The sequence below is a fragment of the Tachysurus vachellii genome, chromosome 24, assembly GCF_030014155.1.
Source record: "Tachysurus vachellii isolate PV-2020 chromosome 24, HZAU_Pvac_v1, whole genome shotgun sequence".
Classification (NCBI taxonomy): Eukaryota; Metazoa; Chordata; class Actinopteri; order Siluriformes; family Bagridae; genus Tachysurus; species Tachysurus vachellii.
Window position 1 is genome coordinate 11,951,494 of NC_083483.1, and position 20,883 is coordinate 11,972,376.

Consider the following 20,883-nt stretch of genomic DNA (forward strand, 5'->3'; position numbering starts at 1 on the left):
CATAACATTTCAGTTTAGAAATATTCCGACTGAATATAGGTAAATCTGGTAATTATTAAGTATATTAATGAAAAAAATAAGTAATAATAATATTATATAAAAAATATATTAATAAAAAAAAAACAATGCAGAGTATTTGTAATGACCGCCCCGTTCCCTCTCTTTAAGCCATCATTATGTTGGGGAAAATGAGGTCAGAGGTCAATGATTTGTAGCACAATGTTCACAAGTTAGCAGATGCTCAAAATGCAGAGAGAACGATAGATAAGTTTACATATTAATGGTTTAGTTTCCTCTTAGGAGTGCGGAACAAGGTATGTTGTGATATAGTTCATGTTCATTTATAGGTATTTATGACGATAAACTCTGATTAAGGCAGATTGAACTCTGCACATGGTTCTAAATATTACCGTGATATGTTCTAAACAGATTTATATTGTGGTTATGTATTTGTTTATGATGTTTATGTTAATGTGATAATGTTGTTTATTTTTGTTATTTGTCTTTCTGTAGTTAGTTTTACGGTGCAATGAAGTGTGGAGCGTAAAGTTTAATACACTGCAAGTAAGAAAGGATGCATGGAAACTGTTAATGCAAACTGATGCAAAGAAAAGGTTTATTGCCTCAAAAATAATCGTTCAAGCATCAGTGAAAAACTCTCTGCCTTATTCTTTGGAACTAAGTTATACGCTACAGTATGATTTAATTAGCTTTAATCCAAACACACACATCTATACGATTTCATCACGTAATATTAATAGTGTTTCTTACCATTGATTAAAGGATCCAGAGATCACAGATTATCTGACCTGTTAAAACAAAACTAAAGCAGATGCATCTCTCTCTCTCTCTCTCTCTCTCTCTCTCTCTCTCTCTCTCTCTCTCTCCACACACACACACACACACAGTGGCTATATGCTGTGAGGGCCATGCTATTTAAAATCGAATTGTAAATCAATCAAATCAAATCAAATCATCTACATATTTACACTTTTCCCCGCACTAATTCTTTCACGACCTGAACCTGTTGTCGTTTTTTTTTTTTTTCGAAAATAGTTTTATTCTCTACAACAACCACCAGATGGCGCCGACGTTCCGCGACACTCTGAATTCTGAAGTGGAAGCTTTTAAACTTTTTTTCTTGGAAAATAACAAATACTAAGAGTTTCAGATGTTAACCAAAAACATATTTAAACAAACGTAGACAGATTTAGACTTGAAGAATTTATACAGATCTTATGTTTACTGTTTAATAGTTTCATCTGTTATATTTCCATCACAACACACCACAATGTATTATTCAGTAACTGAAGACAAAGATTAACCCTTGTATTGTATACAAATTAGGAGCGCTGAGTCAACTTGACCTTGTCTGTTTTGACTGCTTATAAAAAATGAACTATATATGATAGCCTTTTTTTTTTTTTTTTTTTTTTTCCTTTTTAGTCTAACTTGTTTCCAACATATTAACATATATTTTGCAAAAAAATGTGTCATATTTCGTATAATAAACCTCATTAATATGCAAAAATGCCTCATTTTTTAGTAAAAAAAAACTGAAATTTTTAATTATTTTCACTATAGAGGCACAAAAGTTAATGCACAATTACAGGCTGGTATATTTCAAGGGCAGGAGATTGTTTTGAAACCATTTTGACCATTTTTAATGTCAGCAAATAATAAAACCTGTTTTTTTTTCCAGGCCAAATTGACTTGAATGTTTATAAATCAAAAATTCTACAATTATCACCATTCTGTGTGTAATATCTATTTTACACTTGTAATATCTATTTTACTCACCTGATGTCATCTGATCAACCAAAAACAGGCCACACACACACACACACACACACACACACACACACACACACACACACACACACACACACACTCAAAAACATGGCATAATTTCATGTGAATAAAACTTCTTTTACACTCTGTTTTTTATTACACTTAATTTATGAACGATAAACCTTATAAAATTATGCCACGTTTTGAGTAAAATAAGCAGAAATTATTCAATATTATTTTGGATAACCACTGACTGATGAATGTCAAACAGTACTCACCATATCTCTAGGCCAAAGCTTACTGATGCAACTAAATGTATAAATAAGAGAGAGGAAACAAATATGATTTACAAAACGCATGTAATTTATTTTTGAACTTCTTTATAGAAATATGAATGTGTGTGTGTGTGTGTGTGTGTGTGTGTGTGTGTGTGTGTGTGTGTGTGTGTGTGTGAAATGTGTAAAAATACGTAGGCTTTGTTTTGTCTAGAGGCCAACTGAAATGCAATGTCCAATGCTTTGAACAGTGTTTGACTGTGTGTGTGTGTGTGTGTGTGTGTGTGTGTGTTTGTGTGTGTGTGTGTTTGTGTGTGTGTGTGTGTGTGTGTGTGTGTGTGTGTGTGTGTGTGTGTGTGTGTGTTTGTGAAGCTTCTTGGTAGATCAGATTTTGCCCCCAGCTGGACAAATGCATCTGACAAGTGTGAAATATTTACAAATGAGTAGCTTTTGTTTTTTTCTGGAGGCCTAATGAATTGCAATGCCCAATGCTTGTGTGTGTGTGTGTGCGTGTGTGTAGCATCATTTTGGTAGATCATATTTTGCCCTCTGCTAGGCGAAGGCATATCAAAAGTGTGAAATATTTACAAATGTTTGACTTTTTTTTTTCTGGAGGCCTAATGAAATGCAATGCCCAATTTGTGTGTGTGTTTGTGTGTGTGTGTGTGTGCATGTGTGTGTGTGCATGTGTGTGTGTGGGGTGTGTGTGTATGTTTTGGGTCCGTGTGTTAGTGGACATTTTACGTGTGCATTTTTGTGTCTGTATGTATGTTCATTGCGCTGAAAAGGGCAAAAGTGTGACCTATTGCCCCACTAAATGTGGCCGAATCAAAATGACCCAAGAGGATCACAAACGCGTAGTGTATACTGTTCTGAACACATAGTTCAACGAAAATAGACAAAATTAATTTTGCTTGCAAAGTTCATAATTTGGAACAATCCTGGTAAATTTCAGGCAAATATGTGGAAGAAAACCAAAGTTATGACACATTAAATTCTTCCAGCGGGGTCAAAAAGACCCAGGGACAACATGAAGGTTAAGTGATGTAGGTGTTTTAGATTATGGCTGAAACTAATCACTGCAGCAGCAGAGTTGGGAAGTCATGATGTTATTTATTCATAAAACACATTTTCATACTTTTGGCTGATCAACATACCATAAGTGATCTCTCACTTTGTCACAAATAACACTGTTTATATCTGTATACACATGTAAACCTAATGTAGCCAGTGAATTATTGTGAATTGTGATCCTGTGATCACCTTTCTGTTCATTAGTGCTCTCTCTCTTCTCATTTTATATGATATTTTATGATACCTTTAAGGAAGAAGCCATAAATCAGTTTTTTATTTGACACATGATTAATTTATTTTGAGCCATGAAATAAAGAAAAAAAAAAAACAAATAATTAAAGCACATGCTGATTTATTTGCCCCTGTTCCTTAAGTCATGTCATGATTTTCTAAATGCACAACAAAGCTACACATTAATCAAATGGTGCACTTTAAAAAGGGTGTTTTACTGACTAGTGCAGTGGTGATTAGAATTATTATACTTATAATCAGTACATTGTTGAAATGCTTTAATGAAGAAGTAAATAGTTTATCAATTTGTAATAACAAAGCAAGCAATTCATAAAACACACCATAATACATTTGGGTAAGAGGTATAATTAGTCAAAACAGTTGTTCTTTACAATACTGCACGTGGATCATGCTTTTAGAAATGAGCAATGAGCGCTCTCTACAGGTGATATAAGGAATTACATCAGTATTTAAGAGACTATAAACATAAATTCAGTTAAACAGAGGTTTAGCAAATTTAGTTGAGAATTAGCTATTAGAACAACTAGTTTACTAGTTAATTGTTCTTATAATAATAAAACAAAAATAATCCCTCCATTCTAACACCAAATACAAGGTGGAAGTGGACAGAGTTTCATATTTAAGTTGTCGGTTCCTCTTTAATGTAAAATGGATCTATTTAAAAGGATATGTCTTTTGACAGAGTACACATCTCATCATTTGAAACAGAAATCCTACAAATTTTCTGTACAGTATGTTATCCATGAACTAATTGCTCTAATGTGCTAATGCTAATTAATGCTTCAAGGATGTCTTTATCTAGACAGCTAATACAAATGACCTGTATCATTTACTGTAACAAAGGTATAATAAGTATAACAAATAATATATAGAAATTGTTTCTAACAATAATAAGCAAGAAAAATCACATAAGAATGCTCAGTAGGGAAAAAAGTCTGATTAATAAAATTAGACATACCATGTCCACAAACTGTGTTATTCTTTTGATACTGTATACAGAATATAAAAATAAAAAAAAATAAAAAACAGGCAGAGATTATGGAGCAGTTGCAAAGTCTCAGATATTGTCAGGATTGGTGACGGTGACTTTCACATCCACCTATTAAAAAAAAAGAAAGCATCTCTTAACATTCCTGATGCAGGCTGGATGTAGCTAAACATATCACATGGTTAATCACGGATATTACTAAGCCTTTACTGAGTCCACACTCTTCTGAGGTTGTTTGCTTAGTTTTATACTGTTTAGACCCTATTTATTAAAGACTCTGTAACTATTAAAAAAAATAATAAATATGACCTACTTCAGTAAGGGCAAAGCTGTTCATGAAGACGTCTCCATCAATGTTAAGTGTAGTCACTTTGTCCACCGGTATACGGTGCTCGAACGTGTAGGACACCTGGCCATTTACCATCACCTGAACAAATAAAGTTTAAGCTTATTAAAACAAATTATTAAAGTATTTACCCTCTCATTTCTTTTCCCCATAATATCACACCTCATAGCATTCTGGTTTAATAACCACGATGATATCAAAAACTGCTCCACAGACAAATGGGCCACCTGGTGTCTCCACCAAATTCTTGTCCCATGTCCCATTCCTGCGGCTATTAAGGACCACAGAGGACATACGGGGGTTGAAGTGGAAAGCGATGTCATCTTGGTCAGACAGGCCGGTCTTCAAATTTATTTCAAAGCTGAAAGAAATTGTTTTCACATTTATTATTTATTACCATATTACTGACTGTACCACATTATCTTGAAAAAAATCAAACTAATCGATTCCATATTTCATTCAAACTGTCATGAAATAAATATGCATTTAACATACCGTTTACAATCTGATGGAACAACCCCTTGGAAGAACAAAGCCAGACCAGGTCTCAAGCCTCCAGGGATTGATCTCAAATATGGCTTGCTCTGTTGAATTAAAGCGTCATTCATGTTATAATGATAAATCTCTAATCATGTGATTACCATAATAATACAATCTTTTGGCTTGTTCATTCATTTTGAAATTAAATGATGTTACTCACAGGGTTGCAGACTGGATGTGGGACATTAGACTGGATGTCTGAAAGCTTGGTGCGTGAGATGCCAGTGTTTAGTTCCTTACCAAACGTAGATTTGCTCCAGTTCTTGAGACAGCAGAGGTATACAAATTCAAACCAACGTATAAATACTTTTGAAACGTGTTTGTATGGCTAAACTTGAGTAAGAGGTCAATCACAGAAATGTACCTCAACTAAAAACAGCACAAAGCACTAAAAATAAAAATAAATTAGAACTTCTAAAAAGTATAATTAAAATAAAAATGCCTCTGTTCCAATTTTTCTGAGTGTAATACAGAAATCAATTTCTACATTTGTTCATATTTAACAAATATAATTAAGTTTGTCAGTGAAAGGATGTAAAATATTTTTTAGTCTTTTCATATGTAAAATAAAGGTCCTAAATAAAGGAAATAAAAGAACTTTAAAAACAAATAATCTGAAAAATACTAATATTACTATGCATCCAACTTACTGCAACAATACCAACAATGTTCATTTTGACATCTCCATGAATCATAACTACATTCACTTTGGCCATTGGTATGCGATGATTGAACAGGAGAGACTTCTGTCCATTTACATACACCTGGAAAGAACAGACAGTGTAGGTAATTCTTTTAAACACATTTACATTATGTGCATTCTCTTATTCTTTTAATTCCCATACCTCATAGCCTGCTGTTTTGATCACAACAAAAATGTCAAATGCCGATCCTTTGGAAAAGTTACACTGTACATGTTCTTCAGTCTGCCAGTTTTTATTCACAAAACTGTTGCAGCAAATATATTTATTGAACCAGGGCCTAAAGTGAAAAGCGATGTCGCTCTCATTGGTTTCAAAATCCAGTGTAAACCTGTTTGTAAAAAGTAGAAAATCCATGTCAAATTAAAGTAATGCAATTAAGGCCTAATGAATGGAAGGTTATGAATTTTAATACCAGGTCCACCAAGCTACTGCTGCTGGGCCCTTGATCAAGGCCCTAAGTTATATTAATAAATAAATAAATGTAAATTGCTCTGTATAAGGGTGTCTGCTCTAAATGTATTAAATGTCTAAAATCTACTAACATATTAGTAGAATACATTTACTAATAGTGTATTAGTGTTTCTGGTACTAACATTAAATAAAGTGAATACATAAAGTGGATAAATAAAGTGAATACATACGATTTACTGTTTGAAAAAACAACCCCTTGGAAGTAAAAAGCCTTTCCTTCTCTCAGCCCTCCAGGGATTTTCTCAGTGTAAAGAAGGGTCTGTGGAGTGTAAGCATATTGTATAAATGGATAGGGGATAAATGTTTTAATAGAAATCAAACACACACAAGTTATCTGAACAGGACCTTATCATATACAATATTAAATTTTCATTTTTAAGACTAGTACCCAGCAAGACATGTAGATACATAATTTGTGTATTTATTTAAGTAAAAAGGACTTTAAAAAGTCTTTAAAAATAATAAAAATTTACCTGTAAATGTCAGTCTACCAGGTTTGACTTTGGCACCATGGTGCATTTTATAATGAATAATTAATGAATTTCTTAAATTCTGTGTGTTTTATGTAATTTAACAGTTTCATTTTGAACTTTTGTTACTCACAGGATTGTTGACAATATTTGTAACCTCTGACTTGATAGTAGATGAAGACCATCGTGACATGCCGATAGTGGTCATTATTTCAGTCCTGAGTTCAGTAATGAGAGAAGGCATGGAGAAGTTCTGTGGCAAAAGACATTTTGTGCAAAATAAATACATGAAAATACATATTTACATATTGCACACAAATATTAATTTGTTTGTTTCTTTTTTTTTTTTTTTTTACTTTATCCATATTTGTGTATTAGGACAGTCTAGTCTGATCTGCATTGTAATACAAAGAATTAAAAATTAATTTCCATTTCATTCAGATTTAAAAAAAAAATAGATTCTAGATATTTTTGAAATAATATTTTACATTACAGCTAATAAAAATCTAATTAAACTCGTAAATATGCATGATGAAGAATTTATATATATCATAACTGACCCATTGGTCTACAGTGAGCTGCCAATGAAAGGTGAAGGGGACAGAGATGGATACAGGCTGGAACTTAGGATCTGTCAGAGAGCCATTCTGATAAAGTTGGATTGAGGATCCTGGATTGCTGGGATCAGATATGGAGGCAATGATGAATTTGATTCTCTTCTCATTTTTATTGGCCTTTAAAAATGAAGTAAAGAGAGAAAGATTCTGCTTCATCCTTGCAGGAATGCCAGGAGAAGTGAACCAAGGCTGTGCTGCTTGGAGAATGGAATCTCTCTCACTTGTTTGCCCCAACATTTTAAATTCTTCAGATTTGTTAAAGTCCTGTAGAGCTGCTAGGTAGGAGTCATCATGCTTTGGAGATGTAAATGACAAACATACCACCACATCAACATCAGGATGAAGGCAGATAGAATTGAGTGACCCTGATGATTTCACAACTGTGATGTCCTTCAACCCAACTGTATAGGAGCTCAGAATATTTAATTCAGTTGTAATGTCATCTAACCATTTGTTCATGATGTTAACATTGAAGGGTGATTTGTCATGGATGCTCAGGATGTCCCCCAGTGTCTTGTCCTCTTGTGTACCATCACGAATAGCTGGCAGCACTCTGCATAGTGCCTTCTTTAACAAACTTATATAATTTCTGTGTAATGCCTGAAACTTTAGCAACCTGTCTTTTAGATCAGGGAAATCATCTGTTATTTGTCTTTTGATCAAATCATTGCATAGTCTCTCCTTTTTACAGAGTTCCTCCAACAAACTTTCTGTTTCACACAACAGGCTCAAATTGATTTCTCTCACCAACTTTGCAGCCTTATCATCCAAAAGATAGAGAGGATACAGCCACACTGTCAGAGGCACACCTTTACCTTGTTGCTTCATCAGATCAGGCACCTTCTTGTACACTTCCAGGGCATCCTTATATGTGGTGGGGTTTTCTTCAAGTTTAATGTCACCATAAAATGTGACACTAATATTCTCAGCCATATTTTTTTCATCTTCAGTCATGTTAAGCGATGCTTGCCCCTCAATGGAAAGGGAAGGAATCTTCTTGACCACTGCACGAAGGTTTCCTTCAATTTCCTGTTTGTTCTCATTTTCTGCACTTGTATAATCAAACACCATGAAAACCTGAGCTCCATACAGTACAGCTGTAACTACATGAGTGGCTGTTTTCTGGTCAAATACTTGTGGGTAGGTGATATTACCGAGCTCCTTCATAGTGAACTGTTCAAATGTTGTTGTCTGGCTGTACTGCATAGTAACTCTAGACTGATGTGCTGATGATCTTGTATCTTGCAGGTACTTGGCCGATCCTCCAACCTCCACCAATCCACTTAGGAAACTGGCTTTAAGGGAAGCACTTATGTCTAGAAGGTTTGCCTTATCACTGAGACTATCAGAGGCTGCAAATTTCAGATGTGATTTAGGCTTCTGATGCACATCAAGGTCATCACTCAAGGCTTTCTTATCCCATAAAGTAACACCTGAATCAGGAAAGTGATGAGAATTGACAACTGTTTTACAAATATATCTGATTTATCAAATATTTCTAATGACAACATTTACAGCTCTGAACAAAATTATAAGACCTCTTCAAATTTATCTTAAACCAGCATCTCTACATGTATTACAGACATTCCATTTTAGTATCTGTTGAATTCCAACACAGGTTCACCTCATCCTGCTTAATGATATTCAAGTCTTATTTATTTAGGAAAGGTATAAAAACACTTCTGTTATCATCACTATCCCTACAGAGGCAGTGAAGTGCAAAACAAAATAACAGAAAACATAATGACAATTCAGATAAACTGAACAGAAAAAAACAGGTAAAATTTTTTAAGAATGGAATTTTTGATGCTGATTGGATGAGACATCTGTTACTCAAACATATACAAGTAGGAAACTGTTGATCTAACTTGTTGAGTTCTGCATTCACTTTAAACAATTTAAACAAACATATATATTTGTATTTCTAAGAATGTAATTCCTTCAGTTCTACTTTGAGGAAGGACATTCAAATGCCATGATATCATATCATACGTTTAGATGATGTCTAAACACACCTAAATAAAGCAGGAATCAACAAATCAACTTTCTACTGCCGCAGACATACTTCCTGTATATCTTGAGTGACTGATGTCTCTTTTATTCAGCACAGTCTTAAGTCTGCAAATAGACAATTAAATGATGATTATGTAAACTGCACCTGGGATAAAGGAGTCGTTCCGGCAATCATACAACATGCCAGGATACAGAGGTCTTCCCAGGGCAGCTATTTCCATGCATCTGGAATCCATGACTGCTGCAAGAGAAAAATCCAGAAAATTAGAAGAAAAAAGAGAAGATCTGAAAATGCATAAAACTGTCAGTGATGACAAGTCTATTGCATTATGTATTTAAAAGTGACAATTTGTTATTTCATTAATTTTTAACTAGAGTGACAGCTGAGCAAAATATATCCCAGCTCAAGAAGGCTTTCAAATTACTTGGTAATTACAGCATGGCAGTGATAAACTTTAGCAAGCAGATTTGTTTCTATAGAATGTGACAGCAGCACCCACACCACTGCCCACAAGCAGCAGAAAAATGCTCCTCACTCAGCTTCCACACAGGTGCTGAAAGAGCAGCAGTAAAACATTTAATGTAATGTAGAAACAATTTCACTGAGTTTGAGACTGGTATTAGATTGGAGTGGACTGGATTTTATGCCTTAAAAATGTTAGAATATTGGAAAAAGAATAATCAAATCCAGTTTTAAAAATGCAGTATTTTTTCACTGTAAAAATCTCATACTGTCATACTGATATGTTTTTACTTTTGGAATACAGAGAACTGGGTAAATTATTAAGAGAGTTAATAATTAAGTTTCTTGCTCAATTCAACATATGTAACTCTCTTCCTATATAATATTTCAGATTTCATTAAAATTGACTGACCTAGGCTATATTTTCATTAAAAAATGACTAAATAATAGCTATTTTAGACATGTCAATCAAATAGTTTCTGTGCACAAAAACTTACGTTTCACAACGAAGTCTCTCTCCGTCTTCTTACAGGGTTTAAGTTATCAGATGTTTGTAAAGGTGCAGTTGAGCTGTACACATTGCATGGGAGTGGCTTTTATAGGGAAATATCGCTGCCTCTGCTTTTTTCTTACTGGACATATGCAAAGCCATTTATGGTAATGTGTAAAACAGACATGGTGATACATGTCACAGATCTTACTATTTCTGCATACAAAGCATTCTTTCAAACATTCTTTTAGACAACTGTTTTTTGTCCAGTTGAGCACAACTGTGAATATGTGAATAAAATGTGAATATAGTATACACACACACGCACACACACATATATGTATATATATATATATATATATATATATATATATATATATATATATATATATATATATATATATATATATGAAAGGCATAACAGAATGGCACAATCGTCAAACAAAACATAACAAAAAGGAAAATAAGGAAATAATCCCTGTTCAGAAGTTTGCATACCTTTAGTTCTTAATATCGTGTATTAACCCCTTTAGCATCAATGATGGCATGCAGTCTTTTGTAATAAATGTGCATGAGGTCCTTAATTCTCTCAGGTGGTATAACTGCCCATTCTTCTTGGCAAAATGTCTCTAGTACTTTTCACCGTAGGCCTTGTTTATGTCTTTCCAAACACAGCGTGTGTGGTTGTGACTAGAAAGTTAAATTTTGGTTTCATCACTCAAATTGTCTCTGCTCCAGAAGCAGTAAGGCTTGTCTAGGTGCTGTCTGGCATACTGAAGGTGGGCCTTTTCGTGGCATGGGTGCAGTAACTGCAATTTCTCCTGGCAACTTGACCATGCGGGTCATTTGTGTTCAAGTACCTCCTTATTGTGCTCCTTAAAACAACAACAACACTTTTTTCCAGAGCCTGTATTTCTCTCGAAGTTGTTTGTGGGTTTTTCTTTGCAACTGCCAGTAGACGGTGAAATCTTTCGTGGGCTAGCTGACCATGGCTTAGAATAAACAGAACCACTTATTTTCTCCCTCTTTATCTGAGTTTGAACAATACTGACTGGCATTATTAAGTGTTGAGATCTTTTTATATCATTTTCCTGCTTTATAAAGTTCAACGTCCCTATTAATAATTATTATAATAATTAATAATTAGTAATAAGGTAGTTGAACTTTATAGTTCTTTTGTCTTCCCCATGGTGCAGTATCCAGCCAAGTCAGTGAGTCATCACCTCATGAGCTGAGAAACTCACTGACTATTTATGCACAGACACTAATTACAATAAGTCACAGGTGTGGAAATTTCCCTTTAATAGTCATTTAAACCTCTATGTGTCAACCTGTGTGTTTATAATGTGGCCAAACATTTAAGGATATGTAATATTTTGATCAGGGTTGTTTATGTGATTTCAGTTATCATTAGGTTTCAATATTGAAAAAGTTCAACAATTTTTTTAACAGTTTAGGAAGAGGAAAAAGACATCAAACTCAGGCGGCACTGACCTTTTTCTTTCACAGTTTTCTTGTGAAGAGATGTGTTGCTGAGCATGTACCAGATCAGCAAAAGACATTGTCTCTATTATGTTCATGTGTGTAAAAGGGAAGACTGTGCAGCACATTTACCGACATCTAAACACTTCTGCAGCTGTTTGGCTTCTAATACTTGTAAGATAAGATCTTTTTGTGTTATTGGTTTGCAACAGAAATTGATCTAAATTAAACAATTTAAAAAAAAAAAAGAAAATTATTGAACAAAAGCTATAAGCCCCTCAGACTGACTGCAGAAAGTGAGGCATTTTGAGAAAGTTCTTGCAGCTACCCCAGTCAGACAGTCAGTGGAAAAATTAAGGAAGCAATGGTTTCATTTTTAGGCCAAAAGGAAGAGAGGACATGCATGAAATAAAGTAAAAACAATCAGAATAAACATTTATTATGATAAGATGCATGTAAAAAAAAACAACAATCTTAGCAGGCTGACTTATGAAGCTTCATTATATTCAGAGTGAAATAAATCTTCAGAGAGAAATTAAGAAAAAGGAATAGCCAAGCTATGGGCTTCGCAATGTACAGAAACTATCATCTAATGCAGAAGCGAAGAGCAGAAACCTGGACCTTTTTTGGAGATAAAGAAAACTTGCAAAGGCCAGAATAGAAAAGTAACAAGTCAAAGAATGTGTTTGCAACGAATGCTACGTGGCCTGAAATGTGATTGGACAAAGGACAACCTCTTATGGCATTACATTCAGTGCCATGTTCATTTTCCACTATATGTATATATATATATATATACATATATATATATATTTATTTATTTATTTATTTATTTATTTATTTAAAACCTCTGTTACTGTTTATTGGGTTTATCTAAAAAGAGTACACAGCTCATCATTTGAAACAGAAATCATGCTCTGCTCACTGCTTGAATTTCTACATCAAAATGTCTTAAAATAGAAATACAATGCAAAAGACATGTATAGTTTACTGTAATTACGGTAAGGTACAATACTAAATTCCTTTAATATATTCATCATAAAGCATTGTTGTAAATCATTTTAGTTATAACATTGTCAAACACACAAGTGTTTTATGGTAATCATGTTAAAATTATAAAAATGACCTACTTTAGTAATGCCGAAGGTGTTCATGAAGACGTCTCCACTAATGTTAAGTGTAGTCACTTTGTACACAGATATACGATGCTCGAACTTGCAGTATTTCAGGCTATTCACCATCACCTGAACAAATAACATGTAAGGTTATTTAAAACAAATTATTAAAGTCTTTACCCTCTCATTTCATTTCTCCATATCACACCTCATAGCATTTTGGTTTAATAACCATGATGATATCAAAAGCTGCTCCATCAAGAAATGGGCCTCCTGGGGCCTTCTCTTCATTTCCCCATGTCACATTCTTGCATCTGTTAAGGACCACAGAGTTCATGCTCAAATGAAGTATGAACTCTGTGGTCCTTAACCATATGATTTTGAATTTTGAATGAAAAGCAATATTCAATAGTTTTGAATATTGCTTTTCATTCAAAATTCAAAATCATATGGTTATTAAATATTCATACATATTCAGCCTTAGAGTGGTAACAGTAACTGTAACATCATCATCATCATCAGGCTTTACATGTTACTGTGATATGTTTGTGCAGCACATTTACAGACAGCTGAAAACTTCTTTAGCTGTTTGGCTTCTAATGCTTGTAAGATGAGATCAAACAATTATGTGATAATGACTTCTTATGACCACTATCCTTAATATCAGTCATAAAAAAAAGTTCAATAATTTTTTCAGGGTATGCAACTTTATGAGCCCTTCCATGTTTGTGTGTGTGTGTGTGTGTGTGTGTGTAATTATATATATATATATATATTAGTAGTGTTCTGAGCAGAAGAACACAGAACAGCACAGGGAATAATTAAAATGAAAATCTTTATTTAGATTTAGGCGGCACTGGTTCTGCAGGATTCAGTGGCGGAAGAGATAGGCGACCGGCAGGCGCTGGAGGCTGTGGCTGTCTTAGAGAAGACCCAGGAGTGTGGCTGTCAAGCTGCAGTCAGAATGAGGCTTCCGTTCATCCAGCAGATTCTGTGAAAGGTTCCTGGCTCTGTGCTGGACCTGGAAGGAGAATTCATGTAACCATCGAGTTACCCAGGCATTGGTGTTTTTGGAGCATAATCGGTGACCAAGGTGAAGTGCCGCCCTGACAGGTAATAGCGGAGTTCCTCAACAGCCCACTTTATCGCCAAGGTTTCTCATTCGACTACTGAGTAGTTCTTCTCAGCAGGGGTCAGTTTCTTTGATATGAAGAGGACCAGGTGCTCCTCCCTATCGAACTCCTGGGCCCGTAGCCCTGTCTCGAATGCATCTGTGTGGTGGGTGAAGTGGAGGCTGAAGTCGTGGTTCCGCAGGACTGGCTGGCTGGTGAGGGCTTCTTTAAGCTGGAGGAACACCTGCTCGGTTTTCCTGGTCCACTGCACCCAGTCCAGTTGACCTTTCTTTGTTAGGGCTGAAAGGAGGGAAGCTATAGAAGGAAGCTATAGCCAAGTTAGGAACGAAAACAGCGATAGTACCCCACCAAACCAAGAAAGGTATTTACCCGTTTCTTTGTGGTAGGCCATGGGTATTCACTTGCTGGGATTTGCTGTCAGCCCGGCTTCCCGGAGGCCAAAAAGAACCTCCCTGAGATGGAACAGGTGGTCGGACTATGTGGAGGAGTAGATAATGACATCATCGAGACAGGCCACTGCAAAGGGCCAATAGGGCTTGTGGACGATGTCCATGAGGCTCTAGAATATTGTGGACCCTGCATGTAGGCCCAAAGTGAAGTACCTGGTATTGTCAGTGGCTGCTGGAGGTACTAAAGGTGCTTTTGGACTTGGCATCCAATGAGAGGGCTGCTTGCCAGTACCCCTTTCAAGCTTCATACAGGGTTGATCAGTTAGAGGGCAGGAGAAATAGTACAGGGACTAATAAAGGAAACTAGCTGGTCAGATATAAGTCAAAGATATATTCTAGATTTTTGTGACATGTCTACATTAAATTACTAATTTAAAAGTAAAGAAATAACTAATTCATGCAGAAAGAGATGACGTGGGAATAAAATTGTATAATCCATGTTTCAATATAACGTTTAAAGTGTCACTTTTTAATTCCAAAAGGAATAAGGACAAATGTTAAGGTAATTCACATATCTGCTGTAATCTTTCATCAATGATGGCAAACAATCTCTCGAACCCTGGTCAAATTTCCATCCATTTTTACCAGTTCTCCCCCTGTGAGATGTACTGCCTTTCCTGCTGTGGAGCACAAGTTTAGTTTTTTGCATACCTTTGGTTCTTGAGTGATATGTGTTCTCATATCTATACCAAGTCACTTTCACAAACTGTCTAGGATGCTATTGCTGAAATGGGACCATTATCACTAAATATTTTGTAGGTATCCCATCAAGGAATGATTTCATTTGCCATGATTTTAAATACACTCTTTGAATCTACTTTTCCCACTGGGTGTCACGGAGTCAGCAGGTCCTTCCCTCACTCACCAGCAATCACACTCACCAGAATACTAATCAGCACCACCTGTTCCTCATTCACCAATCACCACACACTATACAGTATAAGCCACTCTCATTCACTCACTCATTGTCTGGTCTTGTATGTGCTAACTAGGGTTCTCAGCAGACATTCCTTTCCAGACCGCTTCTGTTTGTTCTCCAGCAATCTACGTCCTTCTCATCGTCATCGGCTCCTGGTCAGCTGTATTTGCTCCAAGATCTACTTCTTCGAGATAAGGATTTACTATTCCTCGGAATCCTGTGACTTTCCCTGTGTGTGTTGCAACGATTCAGTTCTTTGTTTCGTCTCCTATTCCACTATATGTTCATCTACTTCAATAATTATCCATTCTGTTTTACTTACCTCGGCCATCGGTGTGTCTATCATTACACTGGGAAAGGCTTCTTTTTACCAAGATTATGCATCCACAATAACAAGACAATGCGTTTTTCCTTAACATTGATAGCAAATGATTTTTGCAACTTTCATGTTTTTTTCCACAGTTTTCTTGTGAAGAGATGTGTTGCTGAGTGTGTACCAGATCAGCAAAAACATTGTCTCTATCATGTTCATGTGTATGTAAAATAGGAAGTCTGTGCAGCACATTTACAGATAGTTAAACACTTCTGGAGCTGTTTGGCTTCTAATATTTGAAGATAAGATCTTTGTGTGTTATTCCTTTGCAACAGAAATTGACCTAAACTAAACAATTAGGGGGAAAAATGCTACAAATGAAAAAATGCTATAAACAAGTAGAAGAAAATTTTTGAACAAAAGCTATAAGCCCCTCAGACTGACTGCAGAAAGTGAAGCATATTGAGAATGTTCTTGCAGCTACCCCAGGCAGACAGTCAGTGGAAAAAGCCTAAAACCATTAAGGAAGCAATGGTCTAATTTTTAGGCCAAAAGGAAGAGAGAAAGTACAAACAATCAGAATAAACACATTTATGATAAGATGCATGTAAAAATCTTTTTACAAGGTTTCACAGTGCACTTAGCAGGCCTACTTATGAAGCTTCATAACATTCAGAGTGAAATAAGTTATAGACAAGCTATAGGCTTTGTAAAGTAGAGAAACTATCATCTAATGCAAAAGCAAGGAGAGGAAACCTGGACCTTTTTGGAAATAACGAAAATTTGCAAAGGTAAGAATAGAAAACTTGCAAGTCAAAGAATGTTTGCAACGAATGCCATGTGCTCAACAATGTGATTGGAAAAATTAAGGCTGAAAAAACGTATCCAACAAAGCTTAAAAAGGGGAAAACACATGAAATGTACAGTGGGTAATACTGTAGGAGTATTGAACACATCAGCATTTTCCTCTTTAAATATATTTCTAAAGGTCTGTTGACATGAAATTTTCATCAGACATCAGTAACAACCCAAGTTCTGGGGAGTCAGATTGTAGACTACTTCAAGTCCCTGCTCCATGATTCATGTAGTATTATTGTAAACCAGTTACACTTTCAAGTCCATAATATTAACACTGAAATTGCCATAAAATCATGACATCAAAATAATGTAAATTAACAGTAATATTTTGAAAATAACTACATTTTAAACTAAAAATACTTTGAATTAATTATATTTTATTAACCTATTATACACAAATTGTAGTAGAAAAAGTAATACAATACAGTTAAAAAGGCAACATAATATTGTTAAAATAATGGAAAAAAAAAGTTAAAATAAAAAAAACTTCCCAGTAAAAAATGTAAATAAATACAAACTACTTTAAAACATAGCTGATAAGAATTTAGTAGTAAGTGTAAACAAATGGATTTTAAAACATTTCACAGTTACAAATTTTCTTTAAACCCTGCACCAAAAAATTATGTATTGTATACATGTGCATATGTATGTATGTATTTAAATATTAAACTAGACTAGAGAACTCGTCAACTCATTACTTAGTGACTGAGTGTGTGTGTGTGTGTGTGTGTGTGTGTGTGTGTGTGTGTGTGTGTGTGTGTGTGTGTGAGAGTCCTTTAGTCTGCCAGCTAAAGGATGTGTGTGTACATGATGACATGTAGAATTAGAATCGATATATAGTTCTGAGTGCTACCGAGTGTGTGAGTACAGTAAATAAGCGCACAGTAAAATAAGAACTTACACCAGTACTTTGTTAAAGAAACAACAGGACAAAAGGACAATTAGAAGTTAGATCTACGACGGATTTAATACAGTGCACTTGACACACATCTTGGAGAAATCAACCATGTATTCACAGACCACAAAGGTTTTTTGCGCCACACACGTAGTCACACACGTACAGTTGGCATTCAAGAAGGACCTCACAGGCAAGCAGGGCTGTCAAGTATCATGCATTGAGAGTGACAGTCACTCATTTTGGTCTTTTGTCACGCTCTCCCACCACACATCATATTTCTCACGCAGAAAAACTTTTTGACTATTTATCGTATATTTAATAAGCCGCAGCGCCCAAAATGTATCAGTCCGCACCGCTGTCTCTATGGAAACGGGCAGGAATCAAGCGCGTCTCAGTTCTTAGTCAAGCCTGACACTTACAGTATCAGCTAATCAAAAAAAAAGAGGCTACACAATAGCCAATCAGAAAATAGCACTATCTGGGTAAGATTTAACGCAACAACCAATGAAAAAAAACCCCACATATTCATTAGAGAGGGTATTTTCGATGGTCGGTTTGAACAAAACCTCAACAGCTTGTCTCTGGACGGGACATTGTCCTCAATCATGACCCTAAAAATGTCTGGGCTTGTGCTGAACTGTTTTAAATGGGAGCAACATTACGAATGATAAAGGAGTCCAAAAAGGCAACAAACACTTACAATAAACATCAGTCATAATCTCTCTCTCTCTCTCTCTCTCTCTCTCTCTCTCTCTCTCTCTCACACACACACACACACTCACACGCGCGCGCGCGCACACACAAATTAATAAATGGAAATTAAACAAATAATTTGTATTTGGTTAAATTGCGGTCAGTGATTCTTAATATACTACAACTCCACTATTATTATTATTACTATTATAATATTGGATATTGGGGGGTTGTGGAGGAGATGTCACGCTTGCCTGTCTTCAAAACTTGAGAGCCCTGCACACAAGTGTCTACACGAGTGGAAAGATAGAGACCCGCCACCTTCAACTATTTTAATCAGTTGTGTTGTTAGTACAACACTGCTTGACTGCTATACTTTTTTTTTTTTTTTTTGCAATCTAGCATTGTTTTTATTATTACAGTATTATCGTTTGTGCCTTATATACTATTGATATACTACTACTCAAGAAAGCCACTAGATGGCACTGTGTTCACTGTTATTTGATGAATACTACGCAATGAGTAATAAAGAATAGAGATAAACCGGATACTCGGCTGAAACGAGTATCCGGTACGGATAAAGCACTTCTGCATTATACGAGTAATACGAGTCAATATCTGTGCTCGGATTGAATGAAAATCATCATTGGGTAGCTGATTGTGTCAGCGTTCTGTGATAGGCTAGTCACAGCGCCCCTCCCCTACACACACAGATGTATTGTGTTGCTGTGTCTCGCTCTTGGTAGAATGCGACTCGCATTGCGTCTCTTTTTTTTCTTTTTTAAACCTTCAACTGTCTCTAACCAGTAACCAGACACTGAGTGTCTGACACGTTTTTGCTGTATTTCATAAAAACATAAAGGTAGTAAGCTAGTGTTATAAATATTACAAATTAATTATTACCGGTTAAAACCCCGCCCATTTCAAGACAAGTCCCGGTTAGGGTTAGGCCCCACCCACTCCGAGTACGGATACAGATACAGATAATTCATATGGTTAACAGATACGGATACAGATACAGATAATGCTGTACTCGCTCATCCCTAGTAAAGAATATACCAATACAAATGTTAAGATAAAATAAACAGAGAAGTTGATCATATGGAAAAGTATTTGAATCATTAAATAGAACATGATTGTCTTTTGTTTTGGTGTTTTGTTTAAATATTGACCGTGGTCTATTTTAGTTATAATAAATACGCAGGGGCGGTTCTAGAGGTGGGGCCACAGGGGCCCTGGCCCCTGCTGAAATCTGATTGGCCCCTGATTGGCCCCCGTTCCCTCAATCCGTCGACGAGAAGAGCAACCGGAGAATTTTTTACAACGATCACAGATGCAATTCCACCCCCAAACAATTGGCGGCACTCGAGCGTTTGAAAAAGGAATGACTGCCGAAATGTATTTGCTCCGTACTGAATAAATTATTTTGTGTGCTTGAATGTACCCTGTACTTGGCCCCTGAATGTAACATGTGGCCCCTTAATGGCCCCTGTTACAGAAAAATCCTAGAACCGCCACTGTAAATACAGTTGAATGTTTGTTTCTCAGATCATAAAAAGGTGACCCCCTATGGAAATGAAACGCCCCCATTCTGTTTTGGCGACAGCCCTGGAAATGCTGCTGTCTTATTTGTCACATTTTGATAGGAATAAATGACTAGCAAAATTGCATTGTATGGTTTGTTTACGTCGTGATGGAAGTTACTTTCCATAACTGGCACAAATCATCATGGGGCTCAAGAACAAAAGGTGGCATTTGGCGTGAGACACACTTACTTTGCTGTTATCTTGGGGTTCAGTTGAACCTTTCAGAACAAAACAATGAACAACTGAAAGAGGCTCAAAGGAAGGAACCAACAGCAATTTCTTCCAAGCGAAGGATATGCAACCAAATATTAAGTGTAATTCACTAGAATTTATATATATGTTCTTATACTTTTGCTCATCTAAAACTTTGGGGATCTGATTCAAAGAAATCTTCAGTAGTCAAGGTACTGATTTTCTGATGGGAATGTTGTGAGTTCAAATACCATCGCTGCCATACTGTCTCTACTGGGTCCGTGAGCAAGATCATTAACCCTCAACTGCTAAGCTGTATAAAAGAGAAATAAAAGTAGCTCTGAATAAAGACTTCTGCTAAATACCTTAAACAAATAAATTAATTAATTTATTAATACATAAATTGTTGTAGGACATAATTCACTTGTGTGATTTGCCTGATTTATAAGCAGGGGATTATGATCGGCTTTCAAGATATTTGTCTCAATATATTATAATTCATTTAAAAAAGAAGACATTAAGTTTAATAACATGCATTTATTTTGACCAAGAAAATAAAGTTCAGACAATGTGCCACCTTAATTTTATTACTATTTATTCAATGTGCATAATTAGTATATTGTGAACATGATTTAATCAGGAGGTAAATAGTTTTACAATTCGTAACTAGATTTGGCAGTATTGGCAGTATGGCCCCACCTGTCAGGGTGTAGGGGGGAATGGACCCAAATGCAGTACGCATACGACTTCC

At 35.6% G+C, this 20,883-nt stretch overlaps 1 protein-coding gene across 1 annotated transcript; it reads right to left on the bottom strand.

Annotated features, from left to right (window-relative positions):
- Positions 1-3,409: 3,409 nt before the first annotated feature.
- On the bottom strand, positions 3,410-10,558 carry LOC132839847 (cytolytic toxin-alpha-like). Its single transcript, XM_060861044.1, has 12 exons — positions 10,502-10,558; positions 9,687-9,782; positions 7,472-8,961; positions 7,045-7,164; positions 6,612-6,700; positions 6,112-6,298; positions 5,917-6,030; positions 5,427-5,528; positions 5,222-5,310; positions 4,889-5,087; positions 4,694-4,807; positions 3,410-4,491 (listed from the first exon to the last, which is right to left on the bottom strand). The coding sequence occupies exons 2-12, from the start codon at positions 9,775-9,777 to the stop codon at positions 4,450-4,452; spliced, it is 2,637 nt and encodes an 878-aa protein (XP_060717027.1). The 5' UTR covers positions 9,778-9,782; positions 10,502-10,558; the 3' UTR covers positions 3,410-4,449.
- Positions 10,559-20,883: the final 10,325 nt, after the last annotated feature.

What these genes read in the sequence shown, in the direction of transcription:
- LOC132839847 (XM_060861044.1), bottom strand. Translation starts at nt 9,777, where the DNA reads ATGGATTCCAGATGCATGGAAATAGCTGCCCTGGGAAGACCTCTGTAT. An exon ending in CACATCCAGTCTGCAACCCT is followed by an intron (nt 5,311 to 5,426) that starts GTGAGTAACATC and finishes TTAATTCAACAG; the next exon opens with AGCAAGCCATATTTGAGATC. An exon ending in ACAGCTTTGCCCTTACTGAA is followed by an intron (nt 4,492 to 4,693) that starts GTAGGTCATATT and finishes TTTTTTTAATAG; the next exon opens with GTGGATGTGAAAGTCACCGT.